The following is a 26,464-nucleotide window of genomic DNA, read 5'->3' as shown; positions in this document are numbered from 1 at the left end:
ATGATTAGCACCTAAAAAATTTTCCTGTACGCACTTACGAATGATATGGAGAGTCTCCTATCCTGTTGAGTCAACCAAGATCGGATAAAATTTTTTATGGGTTACAACACGAGAAATTTTAGATTGTTGGCCGTTGACGTGACAAAACGCTCCTAGATAAGTGTTTGTAAAAATGGATTTCTAAGTTTTGGACTGTGAAGATTATGGTACGATTTTTTCCAGCAAACATTTACAAAATTTATTGCTAAAACGTAACTGCATATGTAGTGTAATTATATTCTCCCGACTATATGTTCTTATTTTTTATGAATAACTGCCAGTATGATAAGCTCTATGATCAACTTATAAATCTGCTGTGGTGTGGATGCGCTTGTGAACCTTATGTATAGTCCTCATTTTCTTTACCATGATGCGCCACTAGTCCTTCCTTCCTTCTGTCAACTGGCATTTCACAATGCTGAGATTTTGGGGTATTGCCATTGGTTAGCTTTTGAAAAATCTTCGGTTCCACAATATTCGACAAAAGAAATGTTTCTCAATGGCATTACGTGTTTAATCTTGTCGTCTGCATTACGTGTTTAATCTTTTGAACTTATTTGGAAAAGAATAGGTGTTCAGATAAACAGGTCGGCGTACTAACGGAACCTTTTTTGACTCCCATTCTGCATGTAAAGATGCTTAGATCAGACTTCCGAGCCTATTTTTTGAGATCATGAATCAGTGAGTGTCGACTTACATCTTTAATTCATTTTCTTAGGCTTGCTATGTTTTCGTTTCTTCCTTGGTGAAGTTTCCTTTTTGATGATTATGTCTTCTGCAAGTAATGTACTCTTTCGTTTCGATATCCTTGGGCTACATAAATGGAAAATTTTGAAGCACAATTATAGGTTTAACCTATTTACGGTTCTCCTGGCAGTTTGGCAGAATTTAGTTGTTCTTTTGAAATTTGATTTCATGGAGGAACCTGGAAGGTCAAAATTTACAAGAACAGGAAAAAATTGTCAAAATCTAGCTCACGAATTGAGCTTTGCAAGTATATAAAATCAACTAATTTAGATTGTTTTAAATTTGTAAAAAGTCGAATTTGTGTCTCAGATGATTTATAAATCAGCCAACATCCAGCTGAACATAATTGATGGCAAAAATAATCGACTGCTGGATTCATTTGTCCTCTGCAGCATACAGTTGTAAACATTCAGTGTATGACACTTAATTTCCAGTGCTAAAGTTATATTACAACTGTACGCTTCAGAGGACAAATGAACAGCATTATTTTTCCTTTTCTTTGAAAATACTTACCAAGGACCAGGATGACATCGTCTAATTACATTGTTGGCACTTTTTAGTCTGAGAAAATATCTCTCAAATGAATGCTTGAATGATTCAAATGGGTAGCTAAGGGGGGTGGGCCTTGGCAGTCGTGCCGGTTGTCGTGGTTCGAATCCCACCAACGTCAAAGGCTTAGCAATTTTTTGGAGCTTCCGGATGCATTCATCCTTTTTTATACTATAATTGTTGGAAATATTACTTTTGTACCTCAAAAAATCCTAGATAAACATTTGAAAAAAATATATATTTATATTGACTGTTTATGTTTCTACACCATGCAGTATGCTTGGCTCTTGTAAAAAAAGCTCCTGCAGCTTTTGATTTTTATTTAACTTTATTTTCCCAAATCTTTCTATCCTTTTGTTTACATCCAAAGCCATATTCATTATTCAGGTTTAAGATGGTTGAAACTTTACCGGTCTTCAACTTGATTGTGACTTCAAGGAAGGTTTTGTCTTAGCGAAGAAAGAATGGGGGAGAAGCTGAGACACTTGGTAAGAAAAATAATTTGGAAGATAGCTGACAAGCTAGGTGGAAGACTAATATTAAAATTTGAACAAGTCAAATCAGCGTAATCCCTTAGCTAGGCGGAACTTCTGAAAAAGGGTCTTACTCGTGAAGTTATTTGGTTAATAAGTGTCGGCCAGTATGCTTACGAATGCTCCTGAGGAAATGGGGATTCCATAGCAAAGTTATTTGGGAGGAAGGGGTGATTAGCTATGTTGTTGCAAGTTGCAACCAGTGCTTTAGAATAGAAATTTGAGTTTGAATAGGGCCAGGACGCTGATCTAGTGATTCACCTGATCCTTTTATGAATGAGAAAAAAACTATTATATAAGTATTTTTTTTAAGTAATAAGAAATATATAAAAAATAATTTTTGAAGGTAAATAAAAGCATGACAGTTATGTTTGTCACTCGGCACTCTTATATTGGATGATGAACTGAATGGATTTGCTAATAATTCAATGCGGCCCAGCCAATTTAAGCCTATTGTTGCAACATTGGCGTAGGCAACAGACTGTTACACATGTTCAAACTCTTTTGTCTTCCTTCTCGCATAAATAAATAAATGAATGAAGGATGTCACGGTTGCACGTGCGTGCATTTGATTAACAAAATAGAACTTCGAAAATTCTAAGTTGTGCATAAGAAGTAGGCATTTTCTGACTATTTTCTTAGAAAACAAGGCTTTATTAACATTCAAGGTAATCCATTTGGTAAATAAATTTTGACTTTCCATTTACAAAGATATTCCTAAATACTACAATTTGGACGATTGAAAACTTTCTTCTAACAACAAAGATATTGTGTATATTCGTGTAGCTATTCTACCCTAGCAGGATATGTATGATGTGACCTTTTTCACTTAATTGTTGTTGAATGGTTAAAAATTATTTTTTTTAAAAAAACAAAAGTCACCACAAGAGCATTAGTTATGTTTAGGTTGCTGCAACGGTCCATTATGCTTTTAGCAACAGTTTATAACGGTTTAAGCAATGAACTTATTTTTACCCATACTCTAGAGTTGAATCTTCTTGGGGAGTTTGAATCTGGTGGATATTTGATGCCGTTTGATGACTAAAAATTAAAAGTTTGTTACTAGAAAACAGTCACCATCTCAAGATAAAAAAAACGACCACCATCTCAAGAAAAAATCTCGATAAATTCGTGGCTTTTTTAAATTCTCACAAAATTTTCCGATGTTTTCATTTTATTTGATTTTTTCATAAATATCGTGAGATTTCCAAAAACCTTCCCATGTCTATGACACACACACATATATATATATATATATATTTATATTCTGTGGTCGAAATATTTTTAAAAATTTTATGTTAATAAAAAACATGACAAAAGATGCACGCTAAAAACCATGATTAGATAATTATCATTATTAATGAACCTTTTACAATGATTTACAAAATTAAAAAAAAAATTATCTGGCTACAAAAGTAAGCCGTTGATTTCAACTCATATATATATATATATATATATAAAAGAACTAATTTACTCATCGACCCATGGTCTTTTGTTGGTCTTGAAAGCTCAGGTCCCCTCCCGATTGCATTACTTAGTTCAGTTACCTAGAAAAAGCAAAAAATCCCTACCCAGAAACAACTGCAACTGCATTAGTACTTCTTGTGCCCATGGTTTCTGGGCACTGGTTTGGGCTCCCCATTACAGCGCAGAATTTGTTCCCCCTAGCCTGCTTTCAACTTAAGAGCAGCCAACTCGTTGTCACGAACACGGTCGGCCCATCCACTTTTGAATCTTGCCCACATCAACTATACGCCGCTGCAAAATAAAGGCCACACTCCCAGTGCGGTGGGGCAGGATTTGTATCTTATGGCCGAGCCAGCCCAAAGCTCAACAAAGTCGGGCTGGGGGTGGCCCGAAGCCTTTGTCCGCGGTTTAAGTCCAGCTTATTTAGTTATTGGTCAAACTTGACCATTATCGGGTACTCGGTTCAATGTCTAATCATATTTGAAACCTTTAATATTTTATATTTTAATATTTCAACAACCCCTAAACGATGTGTTCAAAGTTTTTGAGAGTGCATCGGTATTTCTACAGGTGCCATCAGCAACACATGAAGAGTATCTAAGAAAGTCATCGAGATGCACCAAAAGTTTTTAAGTAAAACTACTGTCGTGTGGCAATGATTATATATATACATATACATATATCGAGTCGAGCACCTGACTCAAGTCAGCTTAGCCCCAGTAATTTTTTTTTAATCAAACGGACCTAAGAGGTAAAAAACCAACCCAAGCTCCACCCATCACGAGCTAGATACCTAACTACCCATCTCATACCCGGCCCAAGGGGTTGGATAGAAACTTCTACCCAGCCGTAAAAGCAATGGAAACCCTGGTCACCCCGAAATTTTAACCTCTACTATTTCCTCCTCGCTAAACTCCTCCGTATCCTGATAGAGCTTAAACAATTCAACTGCGTAACTAAACCGTTCTTCTCCTACTCATCCCTGCTGACACCATGCCTCCCTCCCTCCCTCTAGTCCTGTATGCTAGATTTCGCTGTTGCGCTCCATTAGCCTTCTGATTCTCCCACGACTTTTCCAAATTCATCTCTTGGTCTCAAAATTTCGGCGCCGTAGAACTTGAAAGTGGAAGCAGCATGTACGTAGCCGGAATCTGAGCCGAGGGCTTCCCAGGTGCAACAGAGGCACCGGAGTTTACGGCGGTTGAAGCTACTTGTCATCGAATGATCGGCGCCCGACAATAATGCCTAGTCATGTGATATCTTATCGTTACGTACTTGGGATCCACACTTGGCCTACATACTTGTACGTGCTTTAGTATCTAAATAGCATTGAATTGCTTGGAATGTGAACATGTTGCAGTGGTTGAGAAATAGAACTCGAAAGATGAGGTAGGATTGGGAATTCTTTTTGTCAAAATCAACCAGGTTTTCGGTAATTTCGTTGTCAGTGTGATCAATGGCCTTATCAGTAAGCTGATGCCGCATTATTTTGTCAGCTTTTCAAGGACCATGGACAATATTCTTGAAGTGAACGGTGATACTGAAGGGTAGGTGTTTGGTGGGCACCAAAGCAGAGGGTGAGATGCATGTGGGCTGGTAGAGTTCTCCCTGTATCGCATTTCTGGGTCTTTTGGAAAAGAAAGATCAAAGGACACGTATGCTGAAAGGGCGATTTGCATGTTATATTTTAAAAATTAGCACTTTCTTTGTGGGGGAGAAAAGTAAAGGTAGACGAGAAAGGCTTTTTTGGTTTCCGACATTTAAAAATGGCATGCTTTCGTGATAGGCGTACCAAAATAAGTTGTCTTCATGCTCTCAAAGCCTAGAAAGATCTTGAATTCCCAGCGTCATCATTGTGAGCATTAAGGGAGGCGGTGGGGAATGAACTAGGATTCGGGAAGCAATCTTGTTGTTGCATTTCTGAATATTTGAAACTTCAATGCATCATTTGTAAGGACGTTAGACTAAGTGCACAGATAGTGATGGTGGTTGTTATGAGTAAGGATCTTGAAATGTGGGGAGAAAATCTTAGCACTAGGCAAGTTGCTCATCTGGATAAAAAAATAAACTTAGTGATGGCGGTCATTCAATTTCATTTTCGAATTAAGATCCTCAAAAGCCGGGGTTGGGGGATTGCTCCTCGACGCACCAGATTAACTTTTAAGAACAAACTAACTTTCAAATTTGATTCGATTACGTTCGTGAGTTCAGAAGTCAAAGTCTTTGCAGTGTTTGCTGGGACGAGTTCTAAAGTTGTAAAGGTTTTGTTCTCTTGAGCTCCGCCTACTGCATCTTTCAGCACGGGAGATAAGAACTTGATATTCAGGTTTTTGTCTCTGTCGCTCGTGGCAAGAATGATCTGCAAAGGTGAGATGATTCCAAAAGATCGCGATAATTTTCTGTGATATTATCATGTTATTATCTTGATGCTTGTTGTTAGCCTTTTATGGGATTAGTCTTGCAAATTGATCTCCTTGACACTAGGAATGATGGTTGGTCTCGGTTAGCTTGGCAGGAACGGCCGACTTCTGCAACTTGCAAAACAAGCACAGATATTTATTAGTAGCTTTTGTGGAAGGAAAACCAGACACATTTGATCACTGCTCTGCAGAAGCTGGGGAATGGATTGATCTTGCAAATTAATCTAATAGCAGAATTGTTTGGTTTTTGAAACGACAGAAGGAAACGCCAACGAGATGGACGGTTCCGTTGCTTGCAGGTTCCAGTAAGTGAGGGGTTTCATCTCTATAATAATGGTTTTAGATTTTCGCCTTTAGCCAACATACCGTCATTGATGAAGTCCAAGTATCCAGAGTCACCTTTTCGCCATTTCTCGGGCAACTGAGAAGTCGGTTTACCTTATTCCTCGGCTGTCTTCTCTTCGCCTCTTTTTCTTTTTTACCTTTGACACGAAGGCCATAACTATTTGTTGGCTTTACTTAAAACGCACATCAGGGCGTTGCAGCTTTTCCATGTGCCTCACCTATACTTGTACATTAAATCGTATGTCATTGATTAGGGACTCGCAGTACCTGTCTGTACCTGTTCCCCTTAGGCTTTACGACTGATTAACCACACAAACACACGCGCACGCACAAATATAGGTGCTGGGTGGCGAGTCATCTGCGTCGCAGTCCACCCCTCCCTCATCCCCACCAAGGACTTTAGAGGCATCACAATAATACATCTTCTGTCTGTCTTCCATCTGACGATGACTGCTATCTGACTCGTGGAAAATCGTAGAATTCCATATATTTTACCCTTTCTCACGCTGTCCCCCTTCCCCTTCTCTTTGCTGGCCATTCTTTTCTCCTCTTTTCTGCTGCTGCTACTGCTCTCTGAAGATCATGGAGGAGCATGACGTTTCCTCAGTCTGCTGCATGTGTGGAGATGTTGGTTTCCCTTCCAAGCTCTTCCTCTGCACTAGATGCTGCAATCGTTACCAGCACTCGTACGCTCTCGCTCACCGCGCTTCTGTTCCTCCTCCTCCTCCTCTGTCTCTTCTCCATCTTTATTACCACTCCGGTTCATCTTAAGGTCTAAGATTGGGTATAGACGCATAATCTGGGTGATTATCTCTTATGGTCTCTCTGATATGAGGCCTTCTCCGGTCTTTGTTACCTCGTCGAATGCTCATCTTAATGTTTAGATGGGGTCATAATTTTGGTAATCCTTTATTAGGGTCACTCTGATATATGAGTTCTACTATAAACGTCAGTTCTTTGTTCATCCCATCGAATGGCGAGGCTTTCGTTCTACACTGATCTGCGTTTGAGGTCCTTCATTCGGTTGGAATTCCACTTGATTTCTCGGTTAAGACTTGGTCGCTAGGCCTTCCATAGCTAATCAAAAGTTCCGTTTATTGTTATGACCTTTTCTAATGATCATCTTCTTTTATCATCGCCATCACATTATTCTATTCATCTCATCATCGGTATGATCTTTGTTGATATACTGCCTTCACTATGATATCTGTCCGTCACGTTTAACCTTCATTCGATTGCTTTGCGGTTGCTTGTATAGTTTTGTTGTTTGTTACGGATCTGATGGTAGGTCATGATTTTTCAGGTATTGCAGCAACTATTACAACGAGCTGGGGACATCTACGGTGTGTGACTGGTGCCAATCTGAAGTAAGAAGTGGGAGCCGCACGTTTTGCTGGACAAAGCAGGAGAAGAAGGACGATGGAAGCCTGAACCGGTTTGTGAATTCCAGCAAGAACCATAACATGGAGAACCATGACAAAGGCAAGAATTTGGTTTCCTCGTCGTCCTCCAGGCCTGCTAATCGTAGGTACAAGCTACTCAAAGACGTTATGTGTTAAAAATGCTATGCTTGTTCATGCCTTGAACCTCCTTTGTAGATGTTTAATGATGACTATGTTTATATGTCCCAAGCTTTGTTAGTCCCAAGGCCCACCCATGTATAGTTCTCTCACTTTTATCTAGATAGAAATCGATCATGTAGGAGAATGTTTTGGAACGAGAACTTCAGACTTCTTCGCTGATGATGTGATAATGATGATGTTTAGTGAGTTGCAGCTGTTTTAACCATCATTCTATTCATCGGCATGTTTGTTTTTTTGCTGTAATGTGCTACCTAGCGCTCCTAAGAGCGTTCACGAAGACACTGACCGACTGCTGATTTGATATGAGTAGGGTCATCAGTTTTCTTGGCTGCGTCTTCCGTTAAGATCACTGTCATGACCATCGCGGTCCTTCAATCAATTTTATTACTATTATTGAACATAGCTATGTTTCGCCAGCGTCATATTAATTATCCGTAGTATTTGTTCTTTAAAATGTAGTCGATAAAGTCAACAGTGCAATGAATGGGCATTATTTCGAGTCTTGCACGTTGGCAAGAATAGTTATTGTGGTTAACCCTGCCTTCCTCTGTGTATTCATCCTGCCATCCATCATCATCATCATCATCTCACTCGGGAGTCTTGGAAATTTGATGAGCATTCTTTGCAGATTGGCAAATCTCGCATACTGAGTTCCAATGTCCCGGGGACTTCAGAATGGGAGGATTGCCAAGTTAATGACGATGCTGGCGATGTTATATCGTGATCATTGCTCCTAATGGTGAACATCATAGTACAAAAGACATTGAGAAAATTATGAACATTGCTCCTAATGATACATGAACATCATGGTGCAAAAGCACTGAGAAAGTGTTGATGCTGATGATCCTGATGGTTGAGATGGTGGTGGTGCTGAGATGTGGACATGTCATATGAATAAAATATTGCATGTTGACAGATTGGTACAAGGGAAGAATGGAGCTCACAGATAGTTCCAGCTGCATTTAAAGCACCACAGGGTGTAGTGACATATTGCAGTACTTAAAGTAGTAGCCTACTGCTTTATCAGCTTTTCATTCATGCAGGGTTGACGTGATCCGCCCTTCCCGCTTGCATATTTCTTTTGCTTGACGAGAGTGATCATCTCCACTTAACAAAATCAAGCTAGCGCTGAACCACCATAAGTTATCTTGTCGGTGTATATGATTTACATGAACCTTAACGTTTAGAAACGGAAGCTTGACTTGGTATTTGACCTATTTGCTGTTCTCGTGTGTTAAAATTCGAAATATTGATCTTAAACCATACTATCTTCACGATTTGGTGGCGCCAAAAAGTTCTTTTAGTCTACAAAATCGTGTCGATGTTGTAATGAACGACGTTAAGGCATCTTGAAGAGGAACAGTGCTTGTGCAAAGATTCATAGGTAATGAAAAACAAGATCAAGAATAACATCTCCTACTGTTTACAGTCTAGAGAAATAATGTCGACAAGAATCAAAACTGAGTTTTACTAACTCAACTCTGCTTTGAAGGATTCGACATCCCATGTGTTGCTTATGTTATCAAGAGGCGCATGTGATTTGGGGAATTTTGATTCAAGAGTTTAAACTAGTGTCTGGTAATTTCCCTTAAAAGTTTCGACGACCTTTTTAATGTCTTAAGAAAAGAGGAAGGATTTGTTGGGACGTCGCTTTAGGGTTTGGTGGGCAGCCAGTGCACGTGCCCTGCGCCTGAAAGGAAGGAATTATGCCCTTCCACGCGAAACGAAAAAACTATGTATTTCTACTTTTTTTGCTGTGAAATACAAGAATGGACCTCATCCTCTTCGAACTTTTTCTCATATGCATACAACATTTTGATTTACGTCTAGTAAATAAGGATCTGAAGTTAAAAAATTTCATAATCGAGAATGGGGAGAATTTGTCCTCTCCCATATTATATAGTTTGTTCTGGAAACGTCTGCTCGAGCTCGAGTGCAGCTCGTTTAACCATGTGTCACTTGATTCATAATCTTTTTTCTTTAAATAAAAATAAAAAATCATAAAAAAGGTACTAAAATTTTTGTAAAATTATTAACATGACACTCAAGTTAGTTTAAACAAGTCTAGCTTGTAGAACTCGAACTTGGCTCATTTATAACTCGAGTTCTAATTCAACCTCATGTTAACCATGCACGAGCAAATGAGAGTCGACTCGACTTTACATCCATAGCTGCTTGAGGGATGATAGTGTACTATGCGGCAAAGTGGTGTATACCTCTAAGGACTTATGTTCTAATTTTGGAAGGGTTATTGTCACGTTCCAGTGTGCTCTACCTTTAAACTGTAAAGGTGTTGAAGCATGTTCTGTGAATTCAAGGAAGGTGGGTACATGGAAAAGAACAATGGTCTCTCTTAGAGGTAATGGAATTAACCACTCACCCCATAACATTTATCAAGAAACATACAAGAGTCAACTCCTAATGGTCATTTGTGAGGCTTTTTTTTTTTTGTCAAAATGCCTTATTTGCCGATGTGACCAGTTTCTCTCGCACGTAGATCCTTCCAGCCAATTTAATAAGTCATTTCCCTCCTTCTTAACATATTTCTATTCATGTTTTATGACGGGGTGACTCAACATACGATTAAATTTATGTGGAGTTTTTGAACGTTCTTCAAATTATGAGATTTTTAATCGTTTATATCTTTAGAATTACCGATCAAATCTTTAATGACGAGATAATTTCTCGTTAAAAAACATGAAATTGTATAACTCTTGAAGACGGCACTAATTGTGCCCTCCATTATTATCCAGAAGAAGACAAAAGCAAATAAGGAACAAGGGAAGAAGATTCAATGAAAGGAGGCGGATTTGGGTTGAAAAAGTAGAAGAATTTTTCTTGAACATCATGGAATTTGTATTATGTAAACCTTTGTCCCACTATCCACTTTCCGCCGTTTTGACTCCTGATGGCTAATGTGGGCATGGTGTCATTCGGGTCGGATTCTTCTTTTGGATCTAATTATCACAGCAGATTCCGTCATTTCAAATCAACAACTCGATTGCGGGTTGCTTTTAGACTCCAAATCTAATTGCAGTCCGAGCTTGAACTTGCTCCAGTTGAAGAAATTCGAAGAATCCACAAATACCCAAATTGGTGCGGGCTCTAGAAAACAAAGTATTTCATTGCCCATTGGCAGTTTTGAGCTTCTGATCCAGATTTAGTTATACCCACTTTGATCCAAAATTTGGATTAAGAAATGAACCTGATAATCTTTGATGCGACGAAGTTCGGATTCGGCGAAACTCAAAGACAATTTTTTTTTTTTCATGTAAGATTCAGGCAACGTAGATATGAGTCAAGTCGGATTCTCATAGTCAATTCAGATCCAACACGAGTGGAAACGAGCTCCATCGCCGAACAATGACATGTACAACACTTAAGTTGAATGATGTACCGTAGGTCTATCCAAGCCTCCAAATAAACGATAACCTCGTAGACTTAGTAGTTTTATGCATTGAAAAAAAAATCTTCGACCATAAGAAAGGAAGAAGAACGGTTGTTTTAATCACTCAAAAGTAAAAATACTCCAAATAAAGTTGCCTTATTGACCATCTAATTCTACCATTCCTTTTTACTCTTTTCCAGATTTTGTTCTACCTTTCTTCGTCATAATTTCATTACTAAAAGGGAAACGAAGGGATGCATCTCCTTTTCTTTCTCGTGAAAAGCTCTATCATTTGTTTTTTTGCACTTTATAGGCAAACAGCTATGTTTTTCATCAAGCTATTGCTCGGCAAGCTTGGTGAAATTTTCAATAAACAAATTTAATCAGATACCACTCATTTCCGTGTGTGTGAAATGTTCATTACATGCATGGGATTTTTTTTTTTTGATTAAAAAAAAAAACCGAAACATAATAATATAATATATCGATTTCTTCCTTCAAATTAATAAAGATTAGCACAAAACGAAGCTAAGCGAACGAGATTAACAAAAAAAGCAAAATTCCTTTAAAACAAACTTTTGGGTTTACATTACTTCGTATTTCCCTCCTTAACTCAAGTCAAATGCGTTAATGCATATATTAGGTGGAAGCCAGTTTAAAAATGTTCCAAGATTAGGAGAAATGAAGCTTAAGTATATTCGAGGTTTAGGTATGTCCACCTTACTAAGTGAATAAAATGATGATTTAACAGCTGATTAGATTTGGTGGATCATATCATTTACCATTAAAAAACTTGAGCGCGTCATTTTACGACAGTGTGAACTTTGGCGTTTTGGTTGTCACCAAATTTTTGGTGAGTTGCTTATACATTTCATAACAAATCTGGTTGCTTTCAGATCAGTGCCGTCCAATTAGTCAATTACCCTGTCATATCAGCGGCACTTTTCTATATATACTCACAACAAAGTAACGTCAATTGAGATGACCCAAAATCATGTATTATTATTTTTTTATATAGTCACATCATTTGAGAGAATGTACATACACATGATTATATGCATCTTTCAGAAAGGAAATTTGCATTTTATAAACTTAGATGAGATACATGATTTTAAATGTATAGAAAACAAGTTCAAGTATTTAGATTTTGGGGATGTTTCGTATATGGTCGTGTAGATGGGCATGTAAAAGATGTTCGGTGTCATTAATTAGTCGGTTAGAATATGTTATTGGCTTAATGATTTCATTATCAATTGAATAGGAGTGGGCGACTTGGTTTCTTTCTTTCATTCTTGGATTTTCCTCGTCATGCTTCTCGTTAATCTCATTCATAATTTGATCTTATCCTTTATCCTTCAACTACCATTCTGGATGGGTGGGTGGGTGGGTGGGTGAGGGTGGGGGAGGAGCCCCGATATTCTAGATTGGGATATTAAAAATCAGATTTGGATTGTAAAATCGGATTTTGGATTCGGATTCAGATATGACTTTTCTTTATTCGAATTAGAATCCGAATATTTGAATATCCGAAAAAGTAGATATGATTATGGATATATCCGATCCGTTGACGTCCCTACTTAGAACAGATAAACCGTCAAATGCATTGAGAGATCTTAACGGTTGCAGGTTTTTTTTTATGAAGCTAGATTTGGGTGCAAATGATTTTAACAGGTTCAATCTTATCGGATTTGGGTCTGGATCCCTTGCCTACTTCCCAATCTGAACCAAACTACCTCAAAATCAAACAAATGCATATGTCCAGCTTCAGTTAAGTGTGTAGAACTCGATACCAAATCTTAAATCCCTAATCCAATTTAAGTTGTACCTAATCTGACTACTAAAATCTGTCCTTGGTTTTGCACATTTAATATTCAACTTGAGAACAGAGCTTTTATAGTTAGGTCTCTAAAATAGACTCTGTGAACTGATTGCGGTTCAATTTGTCGGAATCCAGTTCTTTGATGCCAATCACAAACTTAGATCCAGAATAAACTAGATCCGCTTCGTGCATGAAGTTGGAATCAGATGCTAATCGAGTTTCATATCAGAATCTGAATTTGAATCTAATTCTGAAGGATCTGAGAAGCACCAAAGATCAGATTTCCATTAAGTTAGACAAGGATTTACTTCAATTTGGTTCACAGGATGAGATACATACATGTAAAAACAACACATTTCTCACGTTAAGTTCCAGATAATGACGACGAAGACACGAAGCTCTTGATTATAACGGCATTTAAATATCACCGCGGAAAAATATCTTCAATGCAAGTTGAAAAAGCATTTAAAAACTCCCACAAACGTATACAAATCAAGCGCCAAATATCCTCGAATTTACACCACTGATCGTGACACGTGTTCGTTTCCAGATTTACAGAACCAATCAAAAGCTAAACAAAAAAAAAATCGAAATAATGTTTCCTAGAAAAATTGCACAAATAAATGGAAAAGAAGAGAAGAAGGAGAAAAATCGCATGGGAATGAGACGCCGGAGGAGCATCGGAGTCAACGGACTGGCCAACGGTCTGGAGGGAAGCCGGGTCGAAATTGGGGTTTGACCCGTACAGTGACTGGACGCCCTCGACGTCGTCAGCGGTCAGCTCGGTCTTTCTTGTTCTGGGCAGCAGACTCGGGTACATGACCGCGTCTCGGACCGAGGAGTGGCCCAGACCCAGCAGGTGCCCGATCTCATGCAGGGCCACTGACTCCAGGTCCACAGCCACCTTTGACTTCTGCGACTTGAAATCCACAGCCCAAGTCTCGGCCCGGTCCAGGTGCAGCCGGCCATTCTCCGGCGAGAATGCGTGGGCTAGCACCCCCAGCACCCCGTCAAACGGCTCGCCATCCCCATGGTCCCCCTCGTAAAATTCGATCCGGATATCGGCATCCTCCAGATACCGGGTCTCCATAAAGTCAATCGGGATCGCGGCCGACCACTTGGCAAAGGCTCGGCCAACTACCTGCCGGATGTCGTCTATAGTTAAGTAGTCGGTCGTGTCCGTCGGCGAGACCCAGTAGGCTAGCTGAGTGCGACCAGGCATCCATCTAGGCCGACCCGGGAAATAGGCGTACCGTCTGGGCAGGCCAGACCAGCCCGAGCCCGAGCCGTGGTTGTCATGGACCCCGCATCTAGGGGCAACCATCTGAACCAAAGTGGACCTGTCCAGACTGCCGGTAACCGGCAGGCCCAGCTTGGATTGATACGAGCGGAGCGAGGCCTCGAGGTTCTCGTCGTACGTATCGGAGAAGTTGGAACTGTCACCCGCCGGAAAGTAGCCGAACTTCCCAAGGTACTGCTTGATTCTTGACATCCCGGGGACTTCGCTGCCGCGTGGTGCATCCTGAAACTTTCGAAGTTCGTTCCACGCGCGAGCAAGCTGATCGGCGACGATGTTTTCCGGCGAGGGGGGCGTGATTTCCGGTGAAGAGAGACAGGAGAGGGGGAGCAGGGAGAGGCAGAGCAGCGCCAGGGGAAACATGGTTCGTTAGCGCTGCTCGCTTCCCGTTAAACCAGGAGACCGTCTGGCTAAAAACTCCTCCCAGGAGACGTGCCCAAGTGAAGAACATGCTTGACAAAGAGAGATAGGGAGGGAGAGGTTTCTCGTTAGCAAAAGTTGTTCATCTAACTTGTTATATAATTATTCAGTAACATTTACATAATAAGTTACAGTGACTCGTGGATGTGACATTTGCGCTTGGATCTTATGATATATAAACTTGGACTTAGCCCAATTGTAACTCTCGTTTTGGGTACCATTTGGAGATAATAATTCCACAAAGAGGCCTTCTAATTCTCCTCCATTGTTTTGTAGATGCTGAAAACTGTTTGTTCATTGAAATGGAAGAAACGATGCCCCATTAAAGCCTGTTTCACACAATCAAGCTACGAAAGAGCGAGCTGCCCATTGGGCAGTTAGCAGCAAAAGGGTGAGACTTTTGAGCAAAATACTTGAAAATGAGCCCCGCCTTGGTGATTATGGCAGAAAAACGGGAGGGTGGATGGAAATATTATCTCCACATATTTAAATTGGGAGAGGGGAGTGGGTTGATCCATGAGCCGTCACCTCCACTAAACTAACTGCGAGGACGTAAGCCACACGGATTCCTCCCGTCTCCCACTTTGGTTCAACTTCTACATTGACTTGCCTTATATCCACAGCTGACCAATCTGACTAAGGCATAAACGAATTATATTCATAATGGGGGTTTAGTAGTAATCCTCAAGAGAGTTCAACAGTTACAAAGAAAAATTGCACTTTACATGGAAATCCTCATATATATATATATATATATATATATATATATATATATATTGTCAAAACGTTTCTTTAAATTTAAACATTACTTTATAGTAAATAAGGTTAATTTGTTTAGTTCTATTGAAGGTATGAAATGGTGGTGGAGCTGGTTGGTCAGTGGAGCGGATGGACTTTTTGCTTAGATTAGATGAGAGTGATACGTGTCGTTGTAGTTGGTGTGGGCGGTGTTGCTGCTGTTGGTGTGGTTGCTGCTGAGGTTGGTTGACATTTTTTCTTACGATAAATTATCCAAGAACAAGTTTCTTCCAGCCAAACAGGGTTTAAGTATGCCTCGCCAACGTGCAGCGAGACTGATCCGAGACTAAAGAAGGGAAACTTTTAAAGTGTTCATGGAGAAAACTTAGGCTGCAGGTTGGTAGTGCTTTAGACTCGATCGCGTGGAGTCTTAAGAATCGTTGAACAGTTTGAATCAATTTACCGTATCTAATCAACAAAAATAACCCGAACCGATACGATGTGATTTTCTGTGTCACTTTTGCAGACAAAAACGATACCAACAAAACTGGCATTAACTTATCTAGAAATCAGGTTCACGTCATAATCAACTAATATTTAGTCACAAGAAAGACGAATTAGTGTTCTCAATGAGCAGGTTATTATCATGGGGAACTTTTGTCCGTGTGCGAGACTCAAACGTGGATGGTTACAGCATCCAGTCGGCTTGGAAAGCACACCAGTCCCATGAAACAGTTTCCAGCCCAAAACATTTGACCCCTTGATCAAAATGCGATAACTTCTCCCAATGATTTCTTTTCCAAACGATTCCTTCCTATACATACATGATACATCACAGAACGGCTCGTTACACAGACAAGTTTCAAGAAAGCATTATGAATGAACAGAAGTGCATCAGGCAATGTGCAGTTTCCTCTAGTAATCTCGAAGTTTTATGTCACCAGGCAGGTAAGAAAGTCTCTCGGCCTAAGAGCAAGAGCAGTTTCCTCTAGTAATTAAGAATTTCATACACACTAAACGACAGCCTCTAACTTTGATATGTGTCATGAAAGAAGGAAATTTTAACTGGATACTGTAATTTAGTGAGCCGACGGTGACGGAAACTGCAGCCCTCCGGCAGCAATTTGGTGAAGATTCAACTACTCCGATCGCTACGGAATTGGTTCTACCACCAACCCATGTTAGATTGAAGTTGACTCAGGTTGGCGACCACACCAAGTTTGGTCGATAAATTATTTGCAAACTAAAACATGGCTCTTTTTCATCTTTGTTCTTCACAAGCAGTACACAACTGCTTTTGTAGGTGGTAATAGAGAAAATTTTACTTCCTCCGAGAGAATTTTGAAAGTAATCGATTGTTTTTGGTGATTATGTTGACGCAACATAAAATTATTTTTGAAAATCAAAACACCAATTATTGGATACCTTTTGAAAGAGCATTACAGAAAGCAAATTATACAGCATGATCAAATGGCTCATCAATTTACATAATTCTCAGATTGGATATACACATACATATACGATTGAAACATAATTGATGGCATAAAGGCAAGAGTAAGACCAATTCTCATGGTTAGGTTGCGAGTTCTCAGAGAAAGAGGAAAGAAAACAAAGAATCCATGAGGTTGGTGTCCATCCTGCTGGTTATGACAACGTTGTCCAAAAGGCCCCAAATCAACATAGCAAATGCCTAACAGAATTAAGACTGAAAATTTTGAATAAGAAACAGAGGGGAGCAATGAAGGAGAAAAATCTCCAACGGCACATGATACACGATTCTCCAGGAATCAGACAACCACCATCAGTCACTCAATCGACCTCCAAATCTCGCACTCGATCGAGTCCTCGTCTTCTCCGGCGCCCAGCCGGCCGCTCCTTGGCGTCATAAGCTGGTAGCTGGGGTGCTGCGGTTGCACATGCGTTGCCCGCATGAGTTCAAGAGTGGTGGTGGTGGCAGTGGTCGCAGAGAGGGGTTCTAACGTGCCGAACTGGTGCGGCTGGTCGTGGCGGCGCAGGGCTGCACGGCTGTGCATGAACAAAGGCTGGTGGTCCTGGCCGTGGCCCGGGTAATCGTGAGGGAGAACGGGACCGTCGTCCGGGGAGACGAGCTGCTTGGCGAGCGCGGCGGCTCGGTTCTCGGCGATGAGCTCCCGGAGGGCGGCGCTGGAGCGGAAGGAGAGGTCGTCGTCGGCAGGTGCTGCCGCTGCTGATGAGGACCACGTCGGCGAGCTTTCGGATGACAGAAGAGAGAGAGCACGTCCCGCTGATGACGACGTCGACGTGTTGCGAGCCGACGGGAGTCTGCCACCTACCCCTCGACCTTCTGCCACACCAGGGAAAAACAAGCTTGGTCAGAACAAAAAGACTATTAAGTCCCTTTCTGTCTCGAAATCAACACCATCAGTCCCACACCACCTTCGTGTAATTCCGAGACAGCGAAAGGCAGATTCGTCAAAAGTCGTAAACAAACATTTTTCACTGTCCCGCCCCTTTTTAATTCATCTATAGCCTAAGGTCAGGCGCTTCATGGCCGGGTGAGGTTTTCCGGCGAACACACAGCCGTGAAAAAACAAAGGTTTCCGGTTAAAACTTTCTCCACTGATTATGAGGATATTTTTAACTGGTTTTTCATGTCTCCAGTTTTTCTGAAGCATTTCAGGCCAGCAAAGGCCTACCAATCTTCATCCTCTCATGTAGCGTGCAGAGGAAACACATCTGACCACGGCCTCTGTCAGATCACCATCACTCGATTGGCACAACATTGGCCTCTACTGCCGGCGTGCGTTGTGCTTTCTCCCACTTGCACCAGGTGTGTCGCCATCACATGCATGTTGGCCGCTTCCACGACAAAAGATCACGCAACTTGGAAGCCATGGTTGCCGAACGCGACGCCATGACTCAACTACCGAAGCCGTGCTATTTTCCAACAGGATCCAGTGTATGTGACACAGATCATAGACAATCAAGATCTTGGCATGATTAACAACGCACAAGGGTTGGGCTTGAATCATTGAAATATATGGAAAAATAAAATCAGGTTCAAACCGAATTTCTGCAACCGAAGAAAAGGGAAAAAATCCAAAATCACAACTGGATTGTGACACCTGGGGATGACCCATTAAAATAGTTCTACATATACGACGTTGAGAAAAGAAAGAATTTGATGGAAAGAAGAAAAGAGTCTCTGTACAAGAACACTTCAGAAGCAATAGCTCTGCAGAAAGCAAAAGCAACACGAGAGAGCCATGAAAGACCAAGAAGAAATATGGTCCGCAACAGCATTTCATGAGGGGAATAAACTGCTGATTCCTTCACGGCCATGAACAGTAGAGACACAGGCGTGAGGGCACGCGCAAGTGCACAAACACACACACACACACACACGACACATGATGTTATGTCAAGATCTCCTGCCCCTTGATAAAACGGATTCCACAGAAGTAAGTATTTTCATTGCACAGTTAGACCAGTATCGAGCAGTGAACGAGGAGGGCATCAACAAAAGTTTTTGATTATCCTCCACACTCTAGAGCAATCAAGCAAGGACCGACACTGAGATATATTCTTTTGGATGGTTCGAACTTTCAGCGGCCAAGCTACCATATTCAATTAAGAGAACATACTCAACATGGTATTTCCGTAACTTGAACATTATAAATAAATGAGTCTATTGTTCATATATTTGGTAATTCATTTGTTTCCCATTATTCCCTTTTCAATGAAAATCAGTTGGGTAGTAAGTTATTAAGGGTATAACCAACAGATTGATGAAATAAACATAAAGCAAAGGTAACAAGTACTCAACAATAACATTAGCCATTGGCAGAAACAACAGTTATAAAAAGAAGGTCCTAAGCATGAGAATATGGTGATTATGCGCTTGCGCAACAAATCCATAGGGCAAGCAGGAAGGGACTTTGAGCTATAGAGAAATTTTCTCATACACTATTCAAAGCATTTGTATCCTAAGCATGAGAACAATATTTCTTGGTATCATGCAATCTAGAGCTTTAACCGTTTTCAGGATTTGGAATTGCATTGCTAACCAATCGTGATGTGGTTACTGACCGCTAAAACTATCCCATTTATGTTGTGGGCTCTTGAATTGAATGGCAGTAACCAGCTTATTCACAGGAAGACACTCAATAATAAAGTACTAGAGTCTATCATTACCTGGAAGTGTTCACCACTGTAGTTTGGTTTTAGTTCCAAATATATCAGGCAAAGAGAAAGGAGAAGAAGCCTAGAATGAATCACATGAATTGACACAGAACTTAGAAACTTCGGGCCTAGAGACGGGATGTCCTCAGGCAGTTGTTCACAAAAGACTGAATGAACACGACCGGAGCCAGGAGGCATCCATCATGCTGGAAAACAATTTCAGAAAATATATAAAATGTTAATTGCCAAAGCAATTTGAGTAAGTGTCAAGAATACCGTTCCTGATAAACTTCATAGTCTAAAAGTATTCTCCACAGCAGCTAGTTGATAATATTATGATCTAATCATATCTCACATTTCAACTAAGGTAACCAGCTACATTTCTCCATATTATTTAATAACGTCATCTACATAAGATACATAATAGATATTTGTTATATTTTGACAATTTCAGTATAAACTAGAGATGCTCATAGCTAGAAGGCACACTTCTGAAATAAAATCTTTCAAAATTCTGAGACCAACATAAAATGGCAATCCCATAATTTAACGAACCTTTTTTTTTGTATTTGTTCCTTACAAATCCAGGAAAGTCCTTAATTTTCTAGCTTGTGTACAAGGCTCAGTGTTGTTAAAAAGTTTCCGTTACTGACTAAACAACGGAACAATCAAACATGAGACAGACAACAAAACTAGATTAAACTAACCATATTACATGATTAATGTGATAAGCCCAATTAATCTTGTAAGCAAAGCTTAACATGGAAGTCAATAATAGGAGTACCGCCACCAGTTTAGAGCTTTAGGTACTAAAAGTCCCATTTTTGGAGGAAACACGGCAACAGCCATAAGCAGGGAAGAAGCTCGCAATTACAATGACGCTCCTTCGAATCTTGTAAGCCACTTCAGTTCCAGCATGTACGTCCCAATGCTTCATAGAGTTAATTTACTAATATAAAGATGTATAAAAAATTAAATGTCTTGCATCTAATTAGCATTAACTTTAACTCTTTGTAGAAAATGTCATCAGCATTGCGATACAATCCAACGTCCATGCAGTTGTCGATGATAGAAAGGATCATATATACATGTAAACGAGCTGATCTTCAGTTTGTCCGGTAATAGCATGACATATCCCTAACATCAAACGAAGCAATCCCAGCATTCAGACATGCCATCTTCGCAAAGGAAATTTATAGTCTAAAACATCTCTAGGTAATGGCTTCTCTAATTGCAATTCGAGGATGCTTCATAGCTCACAGACAGGCGCAGCATCTGACTGATAATCTAAACCATACAGACAAGTGCAGCCAAAATAGGAATAGACAATTCATGAACTTCAATGCAATTCAGTTAGGACCTACTTGAATATCAAGAGCATACGCACATGCATGCATGCAAAGAACAAAAAATGACGACACTGTTTTGTAAGTAAACAGGGAAAAGTTAGGGGGACGAGTAATTGACCTTGAGAACTATTCTTAGTTGTGGAGTCAGAAGAGCTCTTTCTTCTGCGTTCATTATGACCAGCCAGCCTCCTTCTACAACTCCGCTTGGAATCATCAAACTCAGAAACGACGTGGAACCTACATTGTCCATCGAAGAGGGAAATTAGCCAGTGTTACTCTCTCTAAGGAAAATGAAAGAATGGGAAAATTAGCCAGTGTTACTTTCTCTCTAAGGAAAATGAAAGAATGAGAGATCCTGCAACTTGTATGCGAAATTCATTCCCGAAGAATAAGAAGTAAAAATAAGTCATATACTGGAACCAGTAAATGCCTAAACGACCACAAAAATAAAAAACTTATCATGACGCAGAGGGAAGTTTTCTTTCCCGCAGAATTTCGGAAGATAAAAAGTTAATAATCGTAATGACGGAGCATGATGCCTCGAAACAGAAATGATATCAGAAAATCTGCCGCAGATCTCGAAGTAAATCGCAATCAGATGACACAGAGGAAGCATTGGAACGTGAATGACACGGAAGAAACTGTTTCTTTTCAAAAGAAAGAAAACGAATGTTACAAGAGCTAAATCAATCAAATTAAGTGGTTGGTATGAAGAAATAGTCCAACTAAGAGAACTAGAACCGGCAAAAAATAAGCCATGAAAGATGCAATGTCAATCCCACAGAGCTTCTCAGCAACGGATGGTTAGAAACTGATCAAAACCAAATTGCACAGACATTTAAAACTGGAAAAAGGAAATAGTATGTACTGAACAATCCCAAGGCTAGCTAGTCACCATTCAAGAGCACAACGATCAAAGCAAAAGACTTTATATGAGCAATCCCATCGCTAGTCACTTTCCAAAAAGCCCAGCCATCAAAGACAGTGAACCAGAAAAGGAAGACCCCCCAAATTCATGAGGCTCTCGTCGACTCGTCAAGAGGTACGACGTTCCTGTTGGGGACAAAGCGAACAATTAACATGTAAAAGGAAAAGAAAGCCGTAAAAATAGAGAGCGTACTCTAACGCTAGAAAATGAAATTTCTTCGAAAAATAATATACAACGCCGTATGGAAAAATTTTGAGACAACAAACAGATCCAGTATTTCGTTATCTTGATGAACTATATCTGTCGGGGAAGCTTAAAGAAAAGGGACACGAAAGACTGTTGGAAACGGAACAAAGAACAATGGAAGACCAACAACTTGAAGAAGCATCAGCAGAAGAAAAAATTGCAGAAATCAACTATGGACTAAGAACAACACTGTTCAGAATTCCTTAGCTCGAACCAAGTAAAACTGAACTCCTCAAACGATATCACGACTAGAACTTCGGTACCGAAACCCCTGAAACAGTATCAAACTAAAACAACTGTAACCAAAGAATTAATACATAGAGGGAGAGAGTGAGTGTGTGTGAGAGAGAGAGAGAGAGAGATCACCTGCTGCATTGCTGGCAAAACCGCTGCTCTAGTCCCTGGACTACCACCTTGGGCGCCTTGGAGTGCATCTCACACACCTTGTGCCTCCTGTGGTACTCCTTGGCCCCCATCAGCGCCACGTTGCAGCCTTCTACCTGGCATCTCGGCACCGGCGCACCTAAGACGGCTGCCCCTGAAGCAAGCATTGATTGTGGCGTCGATGATGCCAGCGATGGTTGGTGCTGGAAGTGGTGGTGTTGGTGGTGGAGGTGGAAGTGGGAGAGGAATTCCCTCCCCCTCTTCAGAAGGGAGAAGCCTGATACATGCGGGTCGTCCGCCGGGCTTAGCTTCCCGAGAGCACCGCTGCTTGCGTTCTCATAGTAGTGGCGCTTGCCGAGTTTGAGAGTGAGAGAATCGGAGGGAACGCCCGGCGAGTGATGAGGAAAATCGGAGTCGAGAAGGTCCGTGGAAGGAAAGAGGAAAGGTTGGGAGGTCTTTACTTCGACGGGAAGGTAGGGCGGGCTGTGGAGGAAGGCGTCAAAGTGATGGTGATGGTTGTTTTGGTTGTTGAAGGACGACAATGGTGGTGAGGCGGAGGAGGTAGATAGCTGACTAAAGGGAGGGAGGTGGATGCTGGTGCTCGGCTCCTGTGAGAAATTCCATGGGATCTGATGGTGGGGATGGTGGTCGTGATGATGGTGATTCTCGTGATGGTGATGATGACTTTCATGATGGTGATCGTTTCTTCTGTTCCCCACGTTCCCTTCCATCTCCCTCACTCCCTCTCATGCACAGAGGATAATAACAACCATCTAACTTTTACATTTCTCTCTCCCGTTCTCTAGAAAAAATCAATTGCCTATACTCTCCCTCTCTTTCTCTCTCTCTCTCTATAGAAGAAAAAGAAAGAGAGGAGGAAAGAAGATAAACAACGGCGAGAGCGGAAAATAAAAGATGAAACAGCAACTTGGTGGTGGTGGTGGTGTTGGTTCTGGTAGTGGTTGTTTGTGCTGGTGGTGGTCACAATGGTAAGGAAGGTTGATGGTTGGTCGACAGACATGCTATGAGCAGCCTGCTGCCAACTTCATCTTCATTGGCTACCCACTGGTTCACACGTGAGACCAAGCAGCAGATTGTAACAACAGCAGTAGCGGAAGATGGGAGACCAGAAAAGAAGAAGGAAGGCCACATGGGGAGTGCATTTTCAGCAGTTTGTGCTAGAGAGATCGACCACCAGAGATATAGAGAAAGAGAGGGAGGATGGGAGAGAGGAGGCAGGGAAGAGGGTCAATCAGTGGACTCCCACTGGCGTGATGACAAGACTTGAGAGGAACAGCATTAAATGGTTCCATCTGATCTTAAAAAAAGAAAAAAAAAAAGAAAAAGAACTTTTTAGCATCAGGTCAAGTTAAAAGAACTCTCTTTAGTGTGCTTTTTCCTGAATTCGAATAAACCCCACTTCCTCTTTAGCATTCTTCTCTAGCTATTAGACTTCAGAAAACTGTCTTGCCACGGATGAAGCAGATCTTTCTCAGATAAAACTTCCATATCAAGAAGTGGCGTTCTCCCCAATGGCGACCAGAAACTCTTCCTTCACAATAATAGGATTAATGGTTCTTCCACGGTGCGGGCAAATGGCAGGCAATTCCCTTTCAGCAATTATCTGCTGAACGATGGTGAGGACAGTCTCTTTCCTGGCATCAATTTTCAATGAATGAAAACTGGCCACAAAGGGTTGCCTCCCTAAACAATCAAAACGAACAATGGTTTAAAAAGGCTGGCGATTTTGAACGCCAACAACAGACAAAAAATTGCAGAAATTATTTAAAGGAATCTCCTGTGCAATGACTACAACGCCCTTTACTGGTAATAGTGGATGCAACTGGATAATTTTCTGCTTTTCAGGCCTTGAAGATGGCAAAGGATGGGTGGGCAGCGAGGCTGGGCAAAGATATTGTTTGACTGAAAGTAGCAAGAGTAGGCCTGGCTAAAAGCAGACAGCAACATTGTTTGTAGTAACTTGACACAACAGCAAATACAAAAGCAACTATTGCCACAAATTGCTCTCCTTTTTCCTGTTCTCTAGTCATTTGTTTCTTTATAAAGGCGTTTCTTACAAGGTATTGGGCTATCTGTCAAATTACTAAGGTGGCCTTTCTGCTCCACCATTTATTTTCCTTTCAAGAAGACCAGATAATATATTAATAGTACAAAAAAAAAAAAGATGAATCAATTTACTGTCAGTAGAAGTTGTTACGTGACAATGGCAACCTGCATGCCTAGATGCCAGACCCTAGACTCTGAAATCAAACCTCTTCATTGCCAGTAGTCCTGAAATGGGTCTCTCTCCCCCTCTCTCTCTGTCTCATATATAAATATAAATAAATATATAATATGCTTATATATAGAGAGAGAAAAGCAAAGATGAGGAGGAATTTCTTTTGCTTGGCTTTGAACAAGTACCCCAAGTAGGTTAGGGCCTAGGCATGTGTCGCCCTTAAATCACATTGGACAGTGGAATAATAAACAAAAGGGAAAAAGCGACGATGGGGTGAAAGCCACGTTCCACTGTCATTTGATTAGAAGAAAAAAAATGTTATCTCCAAGAGGACTCGATGTTTGAACAGGGAGGGCATTGATGTTGCAGAATCACTGTACAGAGAGAGGAAAAAGATGACATGCCAATATGCTCTTCTCGCGCACCATCGCTGCCTACTGCAAAGGGGATTGGATTGGCGATACGTGTTTGGAGAAATAATTTGGTGTGCACTTTCCTTTCGTACAGAAGGGCCTGCCCGCCCTGCACTCTATTTTTAGGACATGTACGATCTCAATAATTCTAGAAACTCGTAGAGGGAGAAAGAGCAAGGAAGGTTTAAAAGATTTTCTAGATTTGAATGAGCTTCACAGAATAAAGCCACAAGCTACATTCAATCATATATACCTCTCTTCCATGAGAGAGAGAGAGAGAGAGAGAGAGAGAAAAGGGTCCCGGATGGATTTCAAATTTTAAAATGAGCTAAAAGAACAACATTTTGTGCCCCTTTGCATCTATCTGTCTTTCTAGACATCTTTTTTTTTTTTGAAAAATAGGTACTTTCTCTTATACAAATAATTTCAAAAGATTACAGTAAATCCCATATGATAATCCGGTCCACTAAGGGCAAAATCATGGCTCCCCTCCTATTTAACTCCAATTTCGACTTTGCTTAATCAAAATATCATTATGTTTGTTGGAATGGCCGATGCATGTCTTATTGGGGGCGTTTGGTAATGTTAACAGTAGATTTATATTCTGTTTTATCCTAAAAATTGAGACAAATTTACTTAACACTTTTAAAGGTATTTTATAAATCTGCCTTAAGTTTTGAAGTATGTGTTGTTATCGTTGCTAATATATATATATATATATATATATATATATATATATATATAGAGAGAGAGAGAGAGAGAGTATATATATATATATATATATATATATATATATATATATATATATATATATAGAGAGAGAGAGAGAGAGAGAGTATATGTGTGTGTAAATGGGTGGATTAGAGGCCTAATCAGATAATTTAACCGATGCATACTAATCAAAATATACTTATTTTTTTTATACTTGTTTGTTTTAGGATGTACATGGCCTGCTGATATGATATGCATCGGTTTTCTTCTGTTCTTGGTCAAAGCCGGAAGCAGTGTCTGCAAGATATTTTGATTCTAGTCGTTGCCATGCATTATAAAATCATCTCAATTATTTTTGTTGTTACATGATAGACATATAAGCGTCACTTTTCTTTTACACTCTAAACGTTTTCAGGATATTACCAGGTTATCGAAATCAGCGTTCCATGGTGGCCGGAATCGACGGCAAACCGATTCAATTTCCGGCCGATGTAAAAATGCTACATGATCATCCTTTAATTAGTTAATTGTTTTAAACAATTCTTAAAACAATCCTGGCCCGTTCGCAACCGATTCAGTTGAATTACTGAATTGGCTTTCAGTTAACAAATCGACATGCAGCCATAAATTGGTGGAATGCTAGCAGCTGATCTTGGAAAATAATCACTATATTTACTGATTCTATATG

At 40.4% G+C, this 26,464-nt stretch overlaps 2 protein-coding genes across 2 annotated transcripts; both read right to left on the bottom strand.

Annotated features, from left to right (window-relative positions):
- Positions 1-13,282: 13,282 nt before the first annotated feature.
- LOC116253023 (metalloendoproteinase 4-MMP-like) lies at positions 13,283-14,662 on the bottom strand. The gene has a single exon (XM_031627728.2). It carries the CDS (start codon positions 14,548-14,550, stop codon positions 13,462-13,464), a length of 1,089 nt encoding a protein of 362 aa, XP_031483588.1. The 5' UTR covers positions 14,551-14,662; the 3' UTR covers positions 13,283-13,461.
- A 2,149-nt stretch (positions 14,663-16,811) lies between these two features.
- Positions 16,812-24,023, bottom strand: LOC116253269 (squamosa promoter-binding-like protein 8). Its single transcript, XM_031628035.2, has 3 exons — positions 22,396-24,023; positions 20,974-21,092; positions 16,812-17,668 (listed from the first exon to the last, which is right to left on the bottom strand). Exons 1-3 carry the CDS (start codon positions 23,142-23,144, stop codon positions 17,151-17,153), a joined length of 1,386 nt encoding a protein of 461 aa, XP_031483895.1. The 5' UTR covers positions 23,145-24,023; the 3' UTR covers positions 16,812-17,150.
- Positions 24,024-26,464: the final 2,441 nt, after the last annotated feature.

Source organism: Nymphaea colorata, chromosome 4, assembly GCF_008831285.2.
Source record: "Nymphaea colorata isolate Beijing-Zhang1983 chromosome 4, ASM883128v2, whole genome shotgun sequence".
Lineage (NCBI taxonomy): Eukaryota > Viridiplantae > Streptophyta > Magnoliopsida > Nymphaeales > Nymphaeaceae > Nymphaea > Nymphaea colorata.
The sequence above is the reverse complement of the archived record's forward strand: the minus strand, read 5'-3'. Positions and strand labels throughout refer to the sequence as shown.

What these genes read in the sequence shown, in the direction of transcription:
- LOC116253269 (XM_031628035.2), bottom strand. Translation starts at nt 23,144, where the DNA reads ATGGAAGGGAACGTGGGGAACAGAAGAAACGATCACCATCATGAAAGT. An exon ending in TTTTGCCAGCAATGCAGCAG is followed by an intron (nt 21,093 to 22,395) that starts GTGATCTCTCTC and finishes TGGACAATGTAG; the next exon opens with GTTCCACGTCGTTTCTGAGT. An exon ending in AACTAAGAATAGTTCTCAAG is followed by an intron (nt 17,669 to 20,973) that starts GTCAATTACTCG and finishes CTGGTGTGGCAG; the next exon opens with AAGGTCGAGGGGTAGGTGGC.
- LOC116253023 (XM_031627728.2), bottom strand. Translation starts at nt 14,550, where the DNA reads ATGTTTCCCCTGGCGCTGCTCTGCCTCTCCCTGCTCCCCCTCTCCTGT.